General features: G+C 38.7%; 1 protein-coding gene and 1 pseudogene across 2 annotated transcripts in view; both read left to right on the top strand.

Annotated features, from left to right (window-relative positions):
- The window catches only part of LOC110066846 (dedicator of cytokinesis protein 7-like), a 105,830-nt gene that overhangs the window by 68,521 nt on the left and 15,608 nt on the right, over nt 1-21,701 (top strand). For both annotated transcript variants that reach the window (XM_089286681.1, XM_089286680.1), the window contains exons 20-30: nt 516-602; nt 3,394-3,613; nt 3,868-4,044; nt 7,794-8,059; nt 9,151-9,246; nt 12,287-12,424; nt 18,228-18,341; nt 18,522-18,817; nt 19,441-19,717; nt 21,122-21,246; nt 21,332-21,531. In XM_089286681.1, the coding sequence (XP_089142807.1) occupies nt 516-602; nt 3,394-3,613; nt 3,868-4,044; nt 7,794-8,059; nt 9,151-9,246; nt 12,287-12,424; nt 18,228-18,341; nt 18,522-18,817; nt 19,441-19,717; nt 21,122-21,246; nt 21,332-21,531 (1,996 nt within the window). The remainder of the gene's footprint in view (nt 1-515; nt 603-3,393; nt 3,614-3,867; nt 4,045-7,793; nt 8,060-9,150; nt 9,247-12,286; nt 12,425-18,227; nt 18,342-18,521; nt 18,818-19,440; nt 19,718-21,121; nt 21,247-21,331; nt 21,532-21,701) is intronic.
- On the top strand, nt 9,253-12,161 carry LOC149114058 (uncharacterized; annotated as a pseudogene).

Genomic DNA, 21,701 nt, shown 5'->3' with positions numbered 1-21,701 from the left:
TGTTATGGCTGCCTTTGCATCTATCATCACATTGTACAGTATATTTTACACATAACCTTAGCTTGGTGGGAGAGCATTGCACTAGTAATGCAAAGGTTGTGTGTTTGAAGCCCATTCAAAGCCTGAAAATGTTTTCAGGTCTTTTTTTCCAGTGGTGTTGTGGCTGCATTCGCATCTATCATCACGTCTACATTTAATTGCAACTGTTGGACATCTATTGCCATGGAATTCACATACTTGAGCCGATTATTACGTCCACTGAGCATAACATAAAGGGCCAACCCACACACGACTGCTCTCACGTGGCTTTTATAGCTCAGTTGGGAGAGCATTGCACCGGTAACGCAAAGGTCGTGGGTTCGAATCCTGATCAAAGCCTGAAAATTTTTTCAGGTCTTTTTTCCAGTAGTGTTATGGTTGCCTTTGCATCTTCATGTATCATCACATTGTACAGTGTATTTTACACATACCCTTAGCTTGCATACTCACTATGCTGGCACCACTTCTTATTAAAGGTGCAACTTCCTGGTATGAAGTGGTTAGAGAGTCACAAGGGTGTTTTCCATGTTGCTGTGAGGGCTGTATCTTCCATTTACACTCAGGTAAACAACCATTTTTTAAAAACATGTGTTTGCAACTTCTCTGTGTGAAGGGGGTTAGGGTTCATGGGCTAAAATATAATAACATGCAGTATTGTGCAAGCACAATGTTCAGTTCTTTCCTTTGCATATCACCAAACATTCAAGTGGACTCAAAAGTTTTTCCATAGTATTGTGCTGTTACAGAAACTACTTTCTGAGACTTTTGCTATGATATTTGTAAAAAAATGTAGACTACAAAACAGATGCAGTCTGCTGCTGTGTGGTAGATGTCTATTAGAGATATGCACTACAGTAGTGTAATTCACTCTGTATACATGGCTGTTGTGGAGAGTACACAGAAATTCCATTATTTTTGTTCCAAACCACTAGAGTGAAAAGTTCTCTGAACCTTGGATAAATCGAAAATGTCTGTCTACTTTATTTGTATGGGCATTTTATTTTGCCAAAACGTTGAACTCTTGCCTATGTTTCCATTGTAATTAACAATTCTAAGTGATGGCGCTGTTGCAGAAACTACGTTGTGGAGTCTGCATCAGGATAATGGGAATAAAAATGCCACAAAAAGTAAATAAAGGACAAATTTTGGCAATTGAGCAACATGGCACAGTATCATAAGCAATGTTCAGTTGCTAGAATAGCTACGATTTCTTAAAAATGATTTGATATTAAATTCTCTAAGCTCAGAAGTTCACTAGTGCCAGTTCATGTTGGCCAAGTATAAGTGAATAGGGAATGGTAAAGAATGCAAGGAGGTTGAAGCTGCAGACAATGGATTGTGAAATACAACTCACCCTTAAGGGTGAATTAGAACTTATCAAACTTGCACCAAGGAAGCTTCATTTGGTCACATAAAGAAAAATGCTGCAGAAACAACATTTTGCCAATGTAAAGCAAATATTGCATAGTTCTAATGATGAGGTCAGTTTGTATCAGCTGTTTTAGAATTAACGACCATGTTGTCTGAAATTTGACTTTTGATTGATATTTTGGGGAAAAAGCAGACTACATGAATGATCAATTGAAAGAATATTTCAAGGAGACTGTACTATTTGTTACTTTTTGGAAGCCCAAGTAGACCTCATGCCAAGCTGCAACTACATCATATCAGAGAAGTGAAAGAGTGCACTTGTAAACAACTTAATGAATGCAATAGATTTTTTAAACACGCTTATGTTCCTTTGTACTATTTGTAATGTAGACAAGGAATGAAAATAATTTTTAAATTTTTTAGTACAATATCTGTGGCTCACTTTGAAGTAAAACATGGCTTTTGCTAAACCCTGCCCACAACAGTGAAACACTGACTTCTTTTGTTTGCTGGTGAATTGATGTTTGTTGTCTTCTGGAGCATCATGGCAAAATTTAAAACCTTCTTTTCACTTTCTGAGCTTGGCTTTTGTAGCTCAACTTTTGGGCAAGTCTAATGTTATATCTATAACCATTTCATTTATCTGCATGACTGATTATATAGATATTATATAGTGGCAAAAAGATATTTGGACAGATATTTGGAGTGGTAAAAACAATATTTAAAGAATGAGGGCCCAGCGAGTAAGTAAGATATTATTTTTCACACAAAGAAAAAACTCATATCTTCAAGTCAAAAAACCATGAGTGAAGGGGAAATGACGTTTGAATATCCTTACTAGTGAGAATATGGAAAATGTGCCAGTCGTGTCCCAGATGTAGTTTTGTATGATCGTTATGAATGGTGTATTTTCCAGAAAAATAATTGTCTTTAGAATAAAAAAAACACTCAGTGGTGGTGTTGAACACACACCCTAAAGTTCTCTCAGATCAAATTGAAAACAGGGGTTTTCATTGATGTTTTCAGCAGAAAGGCAACTGGTTTTCACAGTTGGGCAAAACCTTTTGAATTGATCTTCTTTTTAACAAGAGCTTTCCACTAGATGGTCAAATCAGGCAGGCAAAATTATCCTCACAGCTGGTCAATTTTCCTGGTGCCCAGCTCTAAATGAAACCCCTCTGAAAATTGTAGCTTTCGAAAGATTTCTCAAAGCACAGTCCAACTAGAATATTTCTTTACCTGTTTGCGGGAAACTTTGCTCCTACGTCATCAATGAATTCATCTCTACTAATCAGTATGACATTCAAAATTCTAAGCAATGTATGCAATATCTCCTTCCACCACCACCACCTACTCTAAGAGTTGCCATGAGAGCTTGCTCATAGGCTATTTGATACTTGTTCTGTAGTGTTCATTCTTCTTCAGTGAAAATAGTTTCTAATGTAAGATTAGAGTTAATTATTCTCGTGCCAAAACCCCTTTTGGCAGACGTTTTGGTTCCTCTTTCTGATTTCTGGGGTACCTAAGGAAAACTTTGCAGGTTTGAAAGATACTACAACAACCATTTTCATTGTGCAAAAAATTGATTATTAACTCCCATTTATATTACACTACTTGTTCCTCATTATTTTTTCAGTGTGATCTCCTAAAATTTCGTTCATTTCCACAGTCCCAGCTGCAAAATCTAGAATTAAAAAAGAATACTTGAATAAGAACCTCTCCCCAAATACATGTACCCCATCAAATAGCTACCTCTCCTTATAATCGCTCAAACAGCTGCAGACTGAAGTAGAAATTTAAATAATTAAAACAATAAACAACCAGGAAAAGATTAAATAAGCACCTGCATAGTCAGCATATTCCAAAACCCCAGCATTGCTTACTCTATTCAAGGATTTCTTTCAGCTGCATCAAAGTATAAGCAAAGAAAAGTCATAAAGTGATATGGTAGATAAGGCCTTCCATTGTTCTCTTTTTTTCCAGGATATACACATTCACAAATTTTTAAAGGTTTGCCACCAAATAGAGGGACGTGTGATGTCACCAACCCGCAGCTCTGAAGGAAATCTAGAGTCTGTGTTACGTAAAAGCATCCTTGACCTGTCCAAGACACAAGAGGAACCTCTTGTTAGGTTTCTGTATCTAGTTCTGGACAAGCTTATTTTGCTTCTTGTCAGGCCACCTGTTATATCAGGGACTGTAGGTATTTAACGATCTACCTTTGTGTGTCAAAGTACCAGCCTCTTGATTTTCCTTGAAAGACATTAGGTGTTCATTTACTCCGTTTTATAAAATGTGGTATCCCAATTATATAACTATGGGTAAAAATATGTTTTTCTTTTTATTATTGACTTAGATGTAGATAGCCATTACATAAAAATCTGAGTTGTACATGCAGATGTAGCACAAACAATCTCTGTGACAGCTGTCTACGTAATTCTATGTTCTTTACCACAGGTAATATTGGGCAGGCTGCATTTGAGTCCTTGACAAAGATTGTACATCGCCTTCATCAACTGCTAGAAAACAGCCAGGATGAGCATGGTCGCAATCAATTGCTGGCATCATATATAACTTATGTGTTTTCTGCTCCTTATAACCACTCACCAGCAGGTTCCCCAGACCATTTTTCAGGTTAGCTTTGAACCTGTTATATTGATATTATTGTTTAAAACAATAATTGTTATGGTATAACAATACAAATACCTCTGACTAACTGAGTTCAAGGTCTATGCTTGAAGTTAGGGACTGAGGTTTTTTCTCTTTTGATTTATGGCCCAAGCGTGAAATGCACAGGCCATAGATGAGAGGAAAAAGAAACAAGAATCTGTCATTTACCGTATGCACTGAGAAGACAGGATTATTAAGAGATATATTAAACCTCCACTGTGTGTTTGGTGAAGGTGCAGTGGCCTAATGGTCAGTCTGCTGGACTCTGGAGTGAGCAGTTCAGGTTTGAGCCCTAGCTGGGGTCATTGCATTGTGTTCTTGGGGAAGACACTACTCTCACAATGTTTGTCTCCCACAGGTGTATAAGTGCCAACAACTTTATTGCTTTGAGAGCGTGGGGGTAACCCTGCAATGGACTAGAACCTCATCCTGGGGGATTATAAATACTCCTAGTCCCTTGAAGTGTATATGACACAATTTTTTTTTCCACTGGTTCTGGTCGTTAATAATGTTAGAAAAACGGTTGTAAAGTTTTTAGATCGTGATAATATTTTGAAATCCCTTTTTTCGTTCAAAATACGCGCTACCCTCACGTTGAAATTGTTCCAGAGATCGCGCGGCCAAAATGTCACGTGATTTACGTCTTTGACGTCACTGTGTTTGATAAACAAACCAATATAGCTGACAGCGAAGGGAAACGTTTAAAGTATGAGACAGGTCGAAAATTAGCGTTACTAGCTAGCAAATCACTCGCACATTTGAAGCCGTGTGCAAGAGAAATGACAAGGCGGCTTCCTGCGACAGCAATGTTATCAAACACTGTGACGTCACAAACACAAGGTTCCCCGGGCCTTTTTGTATAGGGAAATTGGCTGTATTTCGGCCGCATGAAAATCATCCAAATTATTATTATTATTATTATTATTATTATTATTATTATTATTATTATTATTATTATTATTATTATTATTATTATTATTACTATTTTGCATTTTCAAAACATTGTTCGTTTATTACATATATCAAGGAAGGAAAATACTTTAAAAAATTTTTGTGCCATATGCACTTCAATGGTACTGAGAGCAGGATAAGCTGCTGCTGTATGGCCACGTTACTGTGTGTCTGATGGGTTCAGGAGTATGTTACTCAAGAATCACTTGTCCATTTTTTTTCAGAAATAGGCAAAAAGGAAAATAAATGTCTTCCCACACTAACAACCGCATTCATGTATCTTGTCCTGTTGTAAAAGTTTTCATTTTTTTAGTGTTCAAAAAGATGCCTCTGAAGTCATTTCACTCTAGCAAGCAAAAAACTATGTATAAGAATGCTGGTGACAGAAATTTGAGTTTAAAATGCACAATATCATGTGACTTAATGTCGATATCTTCTTTCTTAAGTGTTTGCTGGGGTAGGTTTTTCAAGCAGGGTCTTCACAGTGTTTATTAGCTTTCTGATGGATCTTGTTGGAACTGGCCAATCAAAGTGCAAGAGTTTTTAATTAATTATGGGGTTATTGGTTATCCAGAGTGAGTAGCAATACTTGTTGGAGAAACTTGTAGTTGCTCCATGGTACCAAAACTAGAAGTAAGGACATCCTTATATCTGTTTCTTCTGTTTCTGTTATGTCTATAATGGTTGGCACGGGTTTTAAAAAGGCTTGGGAAACTTGCCAGATCCTGGTGAAGTCCTTGAAATAATATTATTATACAGTAGGAAAATGCAGGATAAAAAAAGCAATATTCTGCTTCCAAAAAAGGCAAGGGCATCAATGGATAGTCAAGATGAGAATTTTTGAGTTATTTTTTTGTAAAAAAATAACTCTTAGTCGGCGCGTCGGGTATGTTATGGGCGGGTCAATGGATGAGTGAGTGAGTGAGTGAGTGAGTGAGTGAGTGAGTGAGTGAGTGAGTGAGTGAGTGAGTGAGTGAGTGAGTGAGTGAGTGAGTGAGTGAGTGAGTGAGTGAGTGAGTGAGTGAGTGAGTGAGTGAGTGAGTGAGTGAGTGAGTGAGTGAGTGAGTGAGTGAGTGAGTGAGTGAGTGAGTGAGTGAGTGAGTGAGTGAGTGAGTGAGTGAGTGAGTGAGTGAGTGAGTGAGTGAGTGAGTGAGTGAGTGAGTGAGTGAGTGATGTATGTATGTCACACCAATCAGATTGGATCTACTATAAACAGCCAATCACATTTCTTGTTGTAAAGGTAAATTGTATGTGAGAAGATTTGATCCCGATAGAGTCCAGAAAAGCCATATTTATTATTCTATAAAAGAGGAGGAAGTATTCATATATTGGGTTTACTTTGACATTTTCTGTGGGTTAGGCTGAGGATTTTAGTTATGAACGAGATGAGCCTTGAGGTTTGAAACAGTTCGTGAGTTAGTAGTATGCAAATGGCACGAGATATTTTCATTTTTAGTTACAAAGGTAACTTGATACTTTTGTTTTTCACAAGGAGTAAATTCAATTAGAGGTCACGAATCGTCGCTTCTAGTTCTTAGGACATGTTTTGGAGGAGACGAGACTATTTAGATTTGAAACAGTTCTAACGTTTACAATAGTAAGTGCAGGTAGCGATTGTTTTGTTCTTGTTGCATGCAAATATAACGAGATATTCTTAATTTTTAGTCGCAAAGCGAGTAAATTCAATTAGAGCTGACGAATCGTCACCACTCTTTCCCACGAGATGTTTGCTATCTTTGGTTAGAATGGTAACTTAACACTTTTGTTTTTTATATGGGAGTAAATTCAATTAGAGCTGACAAGGCATCGGCTATTGTTTCCAGGATATGAAACAAAAAAGAAGCTTTCATTTCTGGACGGTTTTTACGTCTCTGCAGTAGCAGTTTAATAATTTTCAGATTTGATGACATTCATTTCAGTCCGATATTTTAAAAGGTAAAAAGTATGAAAACTGCTCAAATGTTCTTTGAAGACTGCGTGGCACCAAGTTAAAGTGCAATTTAATTAAATGAGACTTTCAACGTGTCAGAGAGGTTTTTTCTCTTTCTTTCTATTTTCGGTGAAGTAGTGTTGTGTTGTGTTGTGTTGTGTTGTGTAAAAAGGGTAAACTTACGACTCATAAAATGCGAAAATGTCTCTTATTTAACTTGAGTGTTTTTGAGCAAAAATTCCTCTTGGGGTTTGGAAGGGCTATGTGATCGGTGAGTGAGGGAATATGCATGTGCGCGTATCACACCAATCACAGCGTTGGCTGTATCAAACAACGAATCAAATTGCCTGTTAGAAAATAAGATGGTATCTACATTAATCTGGAGACGTGTCAGATTACTGTAGTTTGTTCAGTCAAACATTTTTTAGCTTACTATTTGGCTATCTTACCATGACCGATGTAACATCGCATGTACATCATAAATGCCCAGTTTCTTTCTTGCTGTACATGGCAAGCAAAAACGCTTGTCAAATTAACCAAATCATTATTGTAAATAGCTCCATGAATGCTCCTATCTCCGACTTTGATGATGCTAGGGTGACGTGATTACATGTACATGTATTATGTGGAGTCTCAAACATTGTTAAAGGCTAAATTGTAAAGTAATCTGCCTTCAGTTGGTCAGTATTATGTTTCAGTGGCTTGACAAATTCTAAATGTGATCCTATGGAAAAGGATTCCTAGAAGATTGTTGAGTTTTCGCGGATTCAAAGTCCTTGAAACGTCCTTGAAAGAAAAGTGCTGATGTCGGTCTATACAATTCCTTCTACAGGAGAAACAGGACGTTCTGCAAGTATTCCAGTTGGTTTACAAAGTAAAGCTCGGCAGAAAATATCAAGCAGTAATCCTCAACTAAATGCAACCTTAACTGATGATCAGCAAGGTTCATTTTCATCTGGAAAGTGGGTTGATGATGATGAAGAGCCAAGGATGTCTGATGCTATGAACATGCCTGGTAATAGAAACAGCATGGCAGAGACACGCCCTTGCTCCCTGAGTGTCCCTGGTCTAGTGTCTAGTGCCAGTGGCAGTAGAAAGGTGCTGGATTAAGTGCTTTTTTTTTACAAACTCTAAAATATATTCATTAGTTTGATTACAGAACATAAGATTAATTATTGTACTATAACAAAGGCTTCTTTAGTTTGTGGGCTTACTCCATTTTTTTTTTTTTTTTTTTTTCACCCAGATGTAACCTTGACAAGTTTATCATATTTCCTATATTTTCAGCTGGATAAATGGAAACAGGTATATTTTATTTGAATTTTTTCAAGTAAAATATACGATCCCATTTTCTCAATAATAGTCATAACAATTTTTGTGTGGCCTTACTATGCCAGCATCAGAGGTATTTGTTCATTTGTTTGTCCAGATACGAGAATTACCTCATTCACAGCGGGAAACATTGTTCATCCGAGCTTTGGAAATTTTAGAACTTTTCCGTACGTCTTTTAAAACGAATGTTAATGTACCAGTCTCCATCGCGAATGGTGTTCCCTCAAAAAATTTTAGCAAGCGTTGGCAAAAGTCAACAATTCTCAAGCCCGGTTCATACGTCGCATTTCTGCCGTGTCGAATTCAATTCAGTTAAGTGCGGCAGAAATGCGACTGTCGATTCATACGTCGCACTTGTGTCGAATTTAATTCAGAATTAATACTGTCGGGTATGTCGGCCAGCGGAAAAAGTTTTAAACGCAGAGTATTCAATATGGCGGACGGAGATACTGAGGGACGAAGGACTTTAATTTTGCGAAAAGTTGTCCGCCAATGGAATTAGAAGGAGAAGGTTGACAATGCAGCAGTTTGTTTTACAATATTTTCAGGTTGCATTGGGTCGAGAATAGCCAAGTTTCTTCTTTCTCTTCGACGGGACCAAATTTACGCATGCTCAATACATTAACATAATGTATGAATTAGATTCGACACGGCAGAAATTCGACGTTTGAATCGGTGTCGCATTTCTGTCGGATAATGCGACAAGACCAGTCGAACGTGCGGCAGAAATGCGGCAGCCGATTCAGACGTCGAATTTCTGTCGAATTTAATTCGTTGAATTGAATTCGACACGGCAGAAATGCGACGTATGAACCGGGCCTCAGTGTCCCTATTTACGTATTTGTTTCTTTTTATAGTTGGTGCATGAAGAGTTAGCATTACAGTGGGCAGTTGCAAGTGGACCCTTGAAGGAAACAGCAATGGCACATGCTTGGTTCTTTTTTGAACTCATGGTAAGCTTTCTTGAGGATTTGCTCCAACTATTTATTGAGCACTGGTCAGTAATACAAGAACTGCACACAAACTACACTTCTCAAACTCAGTAGTAATACATCAGGTTTAAACAAAGGAAATCATTACCCTTGCGGGGTGGATGTCTGATCTTAATTAGCACGGATTTTTTTTTATTTTAAACCTCTGTTAGTTCTTCCTCCTTAGTTTTATTTTCGATTGAGAAGATTTATAAAACACTCGACCAGTCTTTCACCACATTTCCAAACACTTTGAAGTTCGTCAACGTATTTTCAACCCTCTTCTCGCTCTTTGGAAATGTGGTAAAACAGTCTCACGCTTTTAATATAATGCATAACATCTAGATAAAAACAGAGGTCTTACAGAGTTTGGGATTTTTGTGCTAGTTTTTGAAGCTACAACAGCTTTCCAGACCCGGAAAAAGTATGGAAAAGATAAACTGTGGGGAAAAAAATGGAGAAACGTCGGTGGTTCTTTCCAAATTCTCACCATGCAGTCAAATTTCAGGAAAGGGCTCATAACTTTGAGTCTGGAAAATAACTGGAAACAAACGATATAAAATTTAGGGGTCCTTCTGAGCAGGAAGGTGACACAGCTGAGTGGTCTAGGGTACAGGATATGAAATCTGGGTTTCTTCTGTCAAATCCTCTATGTTTGCACTATTGTTTTGCTCTGTGTTGAACTCCACAGCTGCACTGTATAATTAACCAAGTAATTAAATTTCTTCATTTGGAATTTTTACTAAGTTTATGTTCTGTTTGCACTCAGTATTTGTTTGTTGATTTTTGATTTACAGTGTCCAAGATGAGCACAACCGGCTAAATCTCCCTGAATTGTATTTTGTTTTTGTTTTTTTTTATTTTTTGTTTTTTTATTTTATATCTGGATGATGATCACTTGATATTTAATTGTGGTAGTTGGATGTTCCTATATATTTCTCCACGTTTAATCGTGTGCACGTATAACGTTATGACGTGGTTTATGTGTTTTGAGAGTTTGTGATACAGGGGCATTTAAGAACGCTTGCGCAAAACTCATGTTATGAACAGATTTTTTCAACTTCTATTGCGGTCCGGTAATGAGTTACTTTTGTCAGAAATGCAAGAAAAAATGGGGGTCACTGACCTCGTTTCAGAAATAATGTGTGTTATATGGCTGGGATATTTTCGAGACAAGGGCATTTTAGAGGCGGGGCAAGGGTATTTTCGTGACGCCGTGATCCGGTTTTTTTGTGCTCTGTGAATCGTGATTTGGTAAAAAAAACTGTTCCGTGAATCGTGATTGAAGTGTATTCCGTGAGGCGTGAAATGCAAAAGTCCTTGGGTGTGAATCGTGAACAGATAAGAAATAAATCGTGAATGTCTAAAGTTGAGTTCGTAGCTGAATTTCACTGCATTTTGATCACATTTTTTCCGTGACCTTAGTGAATTTAACGCTCGATTCAAGCCGAGTGAGAGTAGCGACAAACGAAACATGTTGACAGGTTTAAATAAACCCGGTGATTTCCTGATCACCGTATTAGCCAATAAACCCGTCTCAGTAGGATTTTTGACTGATGAGCCATTGATGAACGACAAGTGTGGACTCAGTGTAACTCAGACTGGTAAAGATCATGGCTGCTGAATCCGACAAAGTCCTCGCGGTTGTTGAATCAGTTATATTTTACCATGCTGAACCAGAATCAGGTACTTCCAAATTTGTTGGATCCAAGGAGCGTGTCAGAATTGGCATAAGAGATTCGCACAAGATTTTAAGTGTCTTCTTAAGATATGTGACTAGTTTTTGCGGAATCAAAGAAGAGCGCATAAAACGTGGCCACGGTGAAAGCTTGGATGTCAGGATCTGCAGACTGGTGAAGGATGGCATAAATCAACCAAAAGCGTTCCCCATCAACACGCAAGATCAATGGTACCTCGAACTTCCAATCCTAACCCTAACCCTTAAGTCCGTACAAATGATCTACAATCAACTTAATCGGCTGGATGGTAAATTAAAGTCTACCAACAAAGACATCCACATTGATCTTCATGTTTGTCTGACAACCCAAGTGGAAAATCTGCACGTTGTTGGTCATTTCAAGGATCAATGCCCTACATCTCTTAACTACTCCCGTAATCTGGGAAACACTGTTTACGAAAGCATCAAAAGGATCACAAGCTGGGCAGCCTATTATTTCACTCACCCAACATCCTACTATCCAATTCCAGACAGTTCAACTCCACTGAAAGACATTTCCAAACTTTCGCATCTTGGCAAAACAGAGCACTTAAAATTCTACCCAAGAGCAGATCACAATAGAATGGGCAGTTCAGCATGGCAAGTGCGTTCGACAGAGAACTGTGAGGCAAGAAACAAGGAAGTTCAAGGCTGGCACTTCGCCTTTGAATATGTATCGTCCAGCAGATTCTGCTTACCCAAAGGACAAGATCTACCTTGAACCTCCTGCATAGTATCAGCCAGCTGTTCCACCAAACGTCGACGAACAAGAAGAGCAAGAGCAAGAAGTCACCTTCGCTCATCCTGAAGTGTCTGAAGCCCCCGAAGTCCCAGAAGATGATGTGCAGTATGACACAGACAGCGAGCCTGACGATGCCGTGGAAAGTGACAACGGCGACGATACTCTTGACCTTCTTAAGAGCCGTAACAACTCGCAGTGGGAGAGCTGTCCAAGTCCGATATTTCTCTTAAGAGGTCTCTTAAAGTAAAACCAACAAATTAAGATTTCAAATATCACCTTTCCAACAGCTGTAAATTATTGGTAAAGTTAAAGAATGCACTTTTTTGTACCAATTTTGATTACAGTTTCGTGCACATGTTCGAGAATCGTGAAAAGTGAATTTTTTGTTTCGTGATTCGTGAAATCGAAAATTTACTATTGTCACTTCCTAACAAGACCCCCCCCTTGCCCCCCCCCCCCCCTCATTTTAAACTTTTGAGTTTATTTGCCTTTGAATGATGTGCAGCAGCTTCAGGGAAGTATGGATAGAGACAGTTTAATTTGTTTGTTTGTTGTATTGGCAGTTTAAAAGCATGTCGCAACACCTTGAAAACACAGACAGGTTTTTTTGGACAAGGAAAAGTCGATTTCCTGAACAATTCTTGGGGGATATACGAGCCATGTTTAATTCTACAGTTTATGAAATCACTGCTACACTTGAGGTGAGTATTGTCAAATAGTTATTGATTTTAAGTTCTATATGAGAAACATGCAGGTCAACAAATGAGAACAGAAATAGAAACAGGTATACCCTTCAAATTTCCTTATGCACATGTCCAGTCTTGTTCCCAGAACCAAGGTGGACTGAGGACGTTGAAGATTGGTTGAAAAGTAAAACGTCACCCTGCTACTCATATTGCTCTACTTGAATCTGAAGGTACTGGCAATTATCTTTAATTCCACCAATGTTATATCAAAATTCCAATCAAAGTGGCTATTAGCCACTCAACTTGGCAAATGGATCGTCTGTAAACGGTGACAATTGTGATGCCACTGACTTGAGGTTTTAATCCGTAGATTAAGTTAAAGCCCACTGGCATTGTTAAGAAATAGTACAAAACGCAAGCGTAAGAGAATACGCGAGGAGATTTAACACTGTTGAAAACATTCATGAAGTTATCAGTCCGAGAGACCGTGACAAATATGGAGAAAGTACCGCTTCTTGTCCGATTACCAAAGCAAGTAATAAATTCTCATTTTCATTCCTCTCATTTTTTTCGTTCTATATTTTCCCAACCAGTATCAGTGATTTTTTTTCTCTCTATGTTTCCTTTTGTCATCTTAGAAATTAAAAAAATTACGTTCAACGTCTCGTCCGCTCCTGTTCGGCGGGTTTCGTACTTGGATGGGTGACCAAATACGAATACCCCTTATTGTAATAAGTTCTTTTTTTTCTTCTTCTTCTTCTTTTTTTTCCTTTCCTTTCCAAGGCGATATTTAAGGGACCGTTCATTTTTTATGAGGGAGGGGGGGCTGGTGGGATTTGGGAAGCACCATTTAAAAATCGCATGACCCCCCTCAGCTTACCAATTTTTTCACATGCCCCCCCTTATAGCGGTCATTATTGGGATGACCCCCCCAAAAAAAAAAAATTGAACAAACAATATTTAGATTTCAACTTTTTTTTTAATATTTCTCTATAATCCCCCTACTTCACGTTATTGTGCTCACTATGAAGACAATACTCACAATCCCTATACTACAGAGAGCTGTTGTTTAAAAAACAAATCAAAAGAAAGAGAAGTCAATTTCGGATCTCCTAGTTATGGCTCGCCTGAGCGTGTGGCATTTGGCCTCTCATTGGCATCTTCCTCATCTGAATTGATGAATGCAAGAATGACGTCACTTGAGTCATCTTCTCCCCCAGAGTCAATGGCATCACTGTCATACTCATCATTGTCACTTTCATCCGTTTCACTGCTGTCAGCACTTGCCCTGTTGTCATTTTGTGTCAATGTCCTGGCATTTCTCAGTGTTGGTCGGCCAGCTCTGAGAGGACTCTTCTGCTGCAACCATGAATGTCTTACAATTGTCTTTACCTTCTCACTCTTGCTGCTTTTCAAATGCTGCTTCAGCCCATGATGGTTCAAGTACTTGTTTAGTTCTGGAACACGTTGCTTTTTAAGCTTGGTTAGATCTTCACACAACTCAGTCCAAGGATAATCCTCATATGATTTATCTTTTGCATCCCTACTTAACTTTGCCTTTTCTTCTGCTCTCTTTTTCCTTTTAAATTCCAGCACTTCAAGATGCTGAAGATAATCCACCACAAACATTGATTTGACAATAAACTTATCTGCAAATAGAGCAACGCTCTCTGGGTCAGATAAAACCAGCCTGCCACTTCCATGCTCTTTCTTCGCGTGGACCCTTGGCTGCCAGTCATCTGGATCACGCCCTTCTTTTGGGGTCTTCTGGTAGGAGAGGTAGTGGTATTCCGGTAGGCAGGAATGGTCAGGAACTGGTTTAGGGTATCTTTCTATGGGTGGACCAGTCCATTCACAACAAAAAGAACAAATTTCTCCCACCTTTTCTTGACAGGACAACTTTAGAAACTCCCTGTAGTTCTCCCCCTCCTCATAGTGCTCATACATAAACTTTTCAATCCTACAGAAGTGACAGTGGCCTGGAACAGAGTCTTTCCTTGCTCCTGCATTGTGATACTGAACCAAGTACGAAGTGTTGTGAAAAAACTGGAAATCTGTTGATGTGTTGTGTGCAACACATTGTTACATTTAATTTACAGATGTCTTTATTTGAAAGGTTTTTACCCCTACTCTAGTGATAAGCATGTATAAATGTTGCCCTGTGCAGGTAAAACAAAAAGCTATGAGTGTTCTCAAATCTTGCAAATAGTGGATTACTTTTTATAAATTTTAGCATACTTGTTGTGGTTTAAATTTATCTATGGTTTAAAATTTCTTAATTTTCAATGTCTCAAGTTCATTGTCATAATTCAGAACAAAGAGAAATGAAAATCCAATTGGTTTGAAAATTTTAGCCAAAACTAAATTTAAACCACAACATACCCGTGAAGTCAAATAAATGTGAACATTTTACAAATAAATATGGACTTGTTTGCCTGGCCTGGGTGTCACATGGGCTGACATGTATCCATGGGGCCCTGGTGCCTCATCGATTCGATCGCATACTTCTTGGCAACAATGCCACACATTTTGCTGTACAGCCTGTTCCTCTCGAGCATCTAATTCATCAGATGAAATCTACAAGTGATAACAGAGAGTAACATGTACCACTGATTCCTTTGTCAATGAATTTGGGCCCTATAAAGCCAACATTGTTGATACATTAAATAGTAAAAAAAATAACAAATGAAAACTGCATGTACCTTGTCAAGATCATCTTCACTGAGGTCTTCAAATGGATTGTAATTTGTAAATGGGAGAGGCCCACCATCTGTTTTAGAATTTTGTGACCCCTGTTGGAACAGATGGCATTCTAAAGGAACTTTGCAAAGCCACGAGAAACGATCGTTAAAACATAAAGCTGTTGAAGTACAGGAAGATGAGCCGGTAAGTGTTAATTTTTTGTCAGTGTTCCTATTTTTATCTGGACATTAAAAACGCATGTATGCTTCACTTTTATAAGGAGAAACTTCTGTATTTTCCTATTGTGAAGATAGCACCTAAAACTGTTTGAACATTTTTAAAATAGTATGTGTCTTTTAGTATATCGTTTGACTCAGGTCTACATTTCACTACACGAATACAACATCAAATGGTTACACGAACCATGATCATTCAATAATATCAGTTCAATATAATAAATAAAAAAAATCGTCTTTCCTTTTCTGGTAGGTCACTAGTTCCTCCTCTGCTGATGATACAACCATATCTCAGGGTCTCCGGAAAACAAGCCTTGGCTATATTGTTAATCCAATCGGGAAAAGAGCGGATTACTACATGAGCATCATGAAAGAGGCTCATTCCAAAATGCGCAATAATGACGAAAGCGACGAGTCGTTTAAGAAAAGGTTTACAGCTGAACGATCCAGGCAGTTTGACATCTTACAAGCAAAAGAAGCAATCTTTCTAAGTGCGTATGGCTGTTCAGAAAGGGCGAGTGAGTTTTCCATGCCAGGGTACCAGTTGAAGCCCAGTGATGGAAGAAAACTGAACTTCTCCATCAAAGAACACAGAGCAATGGTGGAAAAGTTGAATGTCATATTGAAAGATGTAAAGGAACACGATTCCACACTCTTTCAGTCCAATGGGCTTGCTTTAAAGCAGGGCGAAGAATTTGCCCACAGTTTTAATGTAAAACAGATCAAATGTATAGAAGCTAAGTTGACGACGGTCACGCAGGACATGGAAACACTAGAAAATAAGAAGAGCAATTATAACAGCATACTCAAACAGCACATCAACAAAAGGAGAAGGAAAAAAGAAAACCGCAGAAAGTCAAATGAAAGAAAGAGGAAGCGGACTGAAAACAACGTGCAACGAGTTTATGGAATCTGTGTTGGAAACCCGCTAGGAAATGATCTTCCACAATGCCTTGTGTACCCTCCTAGAACGGCCGTCCCGGAAGAGTGTATTAAAGTTGAGGATGTTGCCACGTCGTTATTTAGAAGAGATGGACCATACATCGCACAGCTCTTGGAAGGGAATTATTTCACCAATGCTGCAAGAAGCAGAATCACCACCAACCTTGAGCAGGAAGTCAGAGATTATGTTTACACCTTCATGTACCCTGAAGAGTACACTCTGACGGAAAGCATTGCTGCTTCTTGCCGGCAGCATTGGTGAAAGAGATTCCCATAGCAGCACAAGCGGCGACGAAGAACTCGACGCAGCGAAGATGAAGATGAGTGCCAGTGAAAGTTGCATTCGAAAATAACAGTGTTAAATACTTCTTTTCAGTAGCTACAAATGCTTTTTGTCGCCAAACGTTTTTTTGAAGCAGAAGGAAAGTTTGTAATAAATTTGTATCCTGACTTCTATGTTTATTCTATAGCAATTTTTTTGATATTCAAACATTATGCCATTTTAAAGTTTTATTAAAATATTTCACGGGACCCCCTCTTTTTCCCTTATTTTTTTGGGATGGGCCCCCCCTCGAAAGCCATTTTTTTTTCGCATGGCCCCCCCCAATCCCACCAGCCCCCCCTACCTTATAAAAAATGAACGGTCCCTAAGACTGTAGAACTCCCAGCCTTGTGTAATGTCGTGTCTTCTATTTATCAACTATTTGTTCCTCATTTCGCCATGTCCGCATTTATGTGTATTTATTTACAATATCGTATGAATAAACAGCGGAACACGTCGTTCGAATTCTCCTCAATTACCTTGACTGTTAATCGTCTAAAACATTTAATCACGGCTACATACAGCTCGTCAATGTTGTGACTTTCAATGTCTTCTTTTTCGGCAAGTATGGTTAAACCTATATGAGCGGGCACCTTCGGGAAATGAGCTATTTATTTAATTACAGGTAGTTTCTGTTTACAAAAACGTTCGTGCGAAAATTTATCTAAGGTAGAGCATTTCTGCGGTAAGATATTGAGTACTTGCGTCCGAAATTCAAAGAATAACTAACTTGACACGGTGCAAGCGACTGTAAAACGGCGTTAATCGGCGGATGTTCGAATCCCGGGGGGGGGGGGGTAACTCCTATATGAAAAGGTCGGGGAAGCTCGTCGTCTCGGGTACAAATCAAGGATTCTGGTCTCACTTAGGGTGTTGACGACGAAACGTCATCATTTTTAGCTGTCAAAATATCCTTTAGGGTGCACTCGAAGAAATAATAATTAAAAGAAACGCTCTCATTTAATTTCTGTTTTTTGGCTGGATTTCCGCTGATCTCTCGGGTCTACATGTTCGCGCAAATTTTCCAACGAGCATCCCTGACCTTTTCCTATGGGAGTCCCCCCCCCCCCCCCCCGGGGTTCAAATGTTTAACAGGAAGTGAAGGAGTGAAGGAGTGAAATTGCTTCACCACTACAACTTGTAAAGTAATATTTTCCAAGTTAAAAATGAATTCTACACATCAAGGTAGCTTAATATCCAGCAACAGGCACTAAATAACTTGTAAGGTTTAGTTCTTCCCTGTATAGGGCGCTATTGAATCACAGCGCGCTAGCCGCCAGGATGTTTTTCAAATTACCCTGACTATTTGAATGAGAAAAATAGTCATATACACAGGTACAATAGAATGTATGAAGTAAACACATCAGCTCAATCAGTCTGGAAAACATGGACATTAACCACTGAACTGAATGCAAAGTGAACATTTGATTATTTTGAGTGTCATAGACGTTTGTACAATTTGTAACAACAACAACAACAACTTTATTTATTTGTACTCACCTAGAAATTAAATAAACAAAAATGTTGGTAACCTGGAAGTCCTTCACAAAGTGTACAAGAGAAATTAGGTTGGTCAAGCATTCATAAAATAGAATAAATGAAAGAAATATTTTAAGAACTGTTGTTTCTATTGCAGGATTTTGTTCTCTGTCGGAGGCTAAACTCCAGTCTTGCCTTTTTCTTGTATGATCTTTTGTCGCTGATTGACAGAGGCTTTGTTTTTGAGCTGATCAGGCACTACTTTAAAGAGGTATGAAAGCCTATTGAGGTTAAATACATGTTGGAAACGCCACCAATAAGAACGTCAAACTTTGCATTGCTTTGTATTCTTACACTTGTTTGATAGAAGATGTCGTGAGGAAAGTTGTATTTCATTACGTACTTGATTCCTTAATAGCGTTCACGAATGTTGTTTTTTATCCTTCATTAGATGCATTATCAAGCTACATGTACCATTGATCCTGGAGTATCACAACTCAGACTTGAGTTCCTGAGGATTGTTTGTAGCCACGAGCACTATGTAACCCTCAATCTGCCATTCCCTTGTCCTCTGTACCCTACACCACCCTCGTCACCTACACCCTCCCTGTCGTCAATTGGTTCAACAATGTCAACCTACACTATTACTATAGGCAACAGTATGGCAGAACTTTCTACTGCTTTCAGACAGCAGCATTTTCTGGCCGGCTTGGTCCTTTCTGAGCTGGCTTTGTCATTGGAAGGAGGGTAAAGTTGTGCTGATTACTGATGATCTGATGAATGCAACTGATGTAGATAATTATCACTGTTACTGGGTCAGCAGATCGTCGCGGTTATGTGCGCAACTTAATCAGCTACGGAAATAAAGCTTGAAAAACTTCGGACTTGAAGGGCCATAATGTGAACTGCTGAGACACCAGAAACTGTTTTTACCCTATGAATTATTTTCCAGCTGTCTATCTTTTAGTGAACTCTCAGAATAAACGTCACGGAGACGTTTTACCGTATTCTTGAGAACGAGATCGGCGATGGGTAATTTTTCGTCTTTCTAGTTGGAATTGAATGCTGTCATTACATATAATATACACTGAGCAAGTTTGTACAGCGGTAGGCATTCCGAACAGATCTAAACAATTGCGAAATTCGAAGCTAAATAAGAATTCATTATCTACTAGGCGTCGTCCTCAGCGGCAAGAGTATTTTCCACAATATTTGAATGAAATGGGCATCAAACAGGTGAAACTTGGGATACATATATTGCAAAACCTTTTCTCATAGCGCAACGATACTGGTGATGAGGTGATCAGGTAGCACTCACATACTTACACTCGGATTAGTATTTATTGATTGACTCTTGTTTGTACTTGTAGGGACATGACACGTATATGCCAAGCTGTAGACACCACAAGGGACCTCATTGCGTGCCACGACTCAGACACTCGCTATGACGAGATTTCCTGTCGCTCTGCTGTAGCTGCATTATATCTTCCAATAATTGGGTTGGTTATAGGAGCCCTACAACAGCTGCATGGTTATGGCAGTGAAGACAACTCCAGTTTCACTCCAGATGTTGCCATGGCCATAGCAACATCTAGTATAACAACCTTAATGGGGTCCGACGAAAGCAAGGGTGAACTTGCATCACAGGTTAATAATCAACAATTTTTTAGGAAGTTTCTTTTGATACTCAGAACAATCAAATTCTCAGTAAGTGCTTCAGCTGATAACACTTACCGAGACTTTGATTAGTCTGGATCTGATGTTCAGTTTAGACTGAACACCGAACGGTGACGATGGTAGACCACTGTTTTTCAATCACTTTTGCCGTAGGATATTCTTTTGATACTTCCTCGGCGCCTTACTTGGATTTTTCTTGTATTTCCGCTCTTTTTTTGTATTTCGTGGTCGCAAATGCAATCACAGCGTTATTCTGGTGATTTTTATACCTTCATTTATTCTTACGTATGTTCCCTTAAGCTTGCTTATGAGTTTCTCGTTAATGGCTTAAATCAAAACAAATGAAAACAGCTTCAGCGTTTGAATCGTGGTAAACCACTTTGGTGTACTTAGCGTTAGTTTCAAACTGCTTTCAAACGTTTGTTTAAACTAGGACCAATAAAATATGACAAAAAAGGTCGATAAACAACCAGTAATGGAGTTCTTAGTTACTCATGCTTTCTCCCACACGATAAATGGCGTTACATGGCACGCTCAGTTCAATTCCCGCGCAAGGTTGTCACAGCCTGTCTTTTATCCAAGATCGTACACCATGTCGAAATTTCCATAGGTGATCTGTAGGGGTGAATGGCGTTAAGTGCCAAAATGTTAAAAAAAAACCTGTAAAACAGAATTTGAGTTATTTTTGAAATAGGCAAAGTTTCACATTTTCTTGGTTTGCGAAAAATTTGTCTTACAGATTTTTATTTTACTTTGCATGATTGTTTAATCAGAGTAAATTTCTAATTCCTGAGATTTTGAGATTTTGAGAAAAACGTCATTAAACCTACTAGTTCCCAATCTATCCTTAGGCACGCGGTCGGTCATTTTGGCTACTTGTTAACCTTGAAATTGTTCAAGTCTCACATAGAATGGTGGAAGACTTAAGCAAACAGTAACTTGAGAAAGCAAAAACATTTTGGTACATTTGAGAAATGGATTAAAAAGTCGGGCTCTCATACTCCATCAAAACTGTAGCAAGCCACCTTAAATTATCATGGCTGTAGCAGAACTTGATAAGATGATCATATCCAAGAAGATTATAACCATGGAACCCGCTTACTGCCAATAACTAGATCATCTTGTCAATGCGTGTTGACTACCAATTAGCTGCCATAGTTCCAATTTTTGTCATCTTTTGTTGCTTCCCAACCCTAATTAAAAATGGTTAGGTGAAACTCCTTTTTGTTGACTAGTTATTCATAGATTTGTTCAAAATGTATCGTTGCTAACTATATCTAAATTAAGGCTAGGGAGCAACAAGATCAGATAAAAAATTGAAACTACAGCAGGTAATTGTAAATGTCTCTTTTTGGTTGTACTTTGTTGTATCAGAAAAGCAAACCACAGCAGTTAAGTTTAGAAGCAACTAGAAACCTGCTGGTGTGTCTTCTGTGGGTGTTAAAGAACATGGACAGTGAAGTATTGAAGGATTGGTGGGCGGATCAGCCACCTGCCAGGTAACTACTTAGCTCTTCTCTTTTGTCAACATACGCATCGTGTCCATGTCTTTACTTGATTAGTCAATCTGTTGCGTTATTCTAGACTAGGCTTGCTGCTGGACGTTCTTCGCTTATGTATCACCCTGTTCGATTATGGTGGCAAGGTGCAAAAGTCATCACAATTTCCTGCAGCACCAGGACCAAAAGCCCAACAGGACGCAAAGGCCAAGCTTGAAGAGTTCTTACTTGGAAATAAGGGTGCTGCAAGGGAAATGATGCAACGCCATAGCAGAGTGATGTTAGGTAACAGTCCACCAGTTATACAAATATCATCAAATTATTTGATTTGAAAGTTTCGAGTCATGGCAACCAAAAAAATATTCTGCAGGTGTACAATTTGGTTACTTCTCTTCCAACCCCCCCCCCCCCCCCCTTTGAAAACAAACAAACAAACAAACAAACAAACAAACAAA

This window comes from Orbicella faveolata, unplaced genomic scaffold (genome assembly GCF_042242905.1).
Source record: "Orbicella faveolata isolate gen_17 unplaced genomic scaffold, um_ofav_v1 contig_14, whole genome shotgun sequence".
NCBI classification, from domain to species: domain Eukaryota; kingdom Metazoa; phylum Cnidaria; class Anthozoa; order Scleractinia; family Merulinidae; genus Orbicella; species Orbicella faveolata.
Note: the sequence above shows the minus strand (reverse complement) of the source record. Positions and strands in the feature narration are given on the sequence as shown.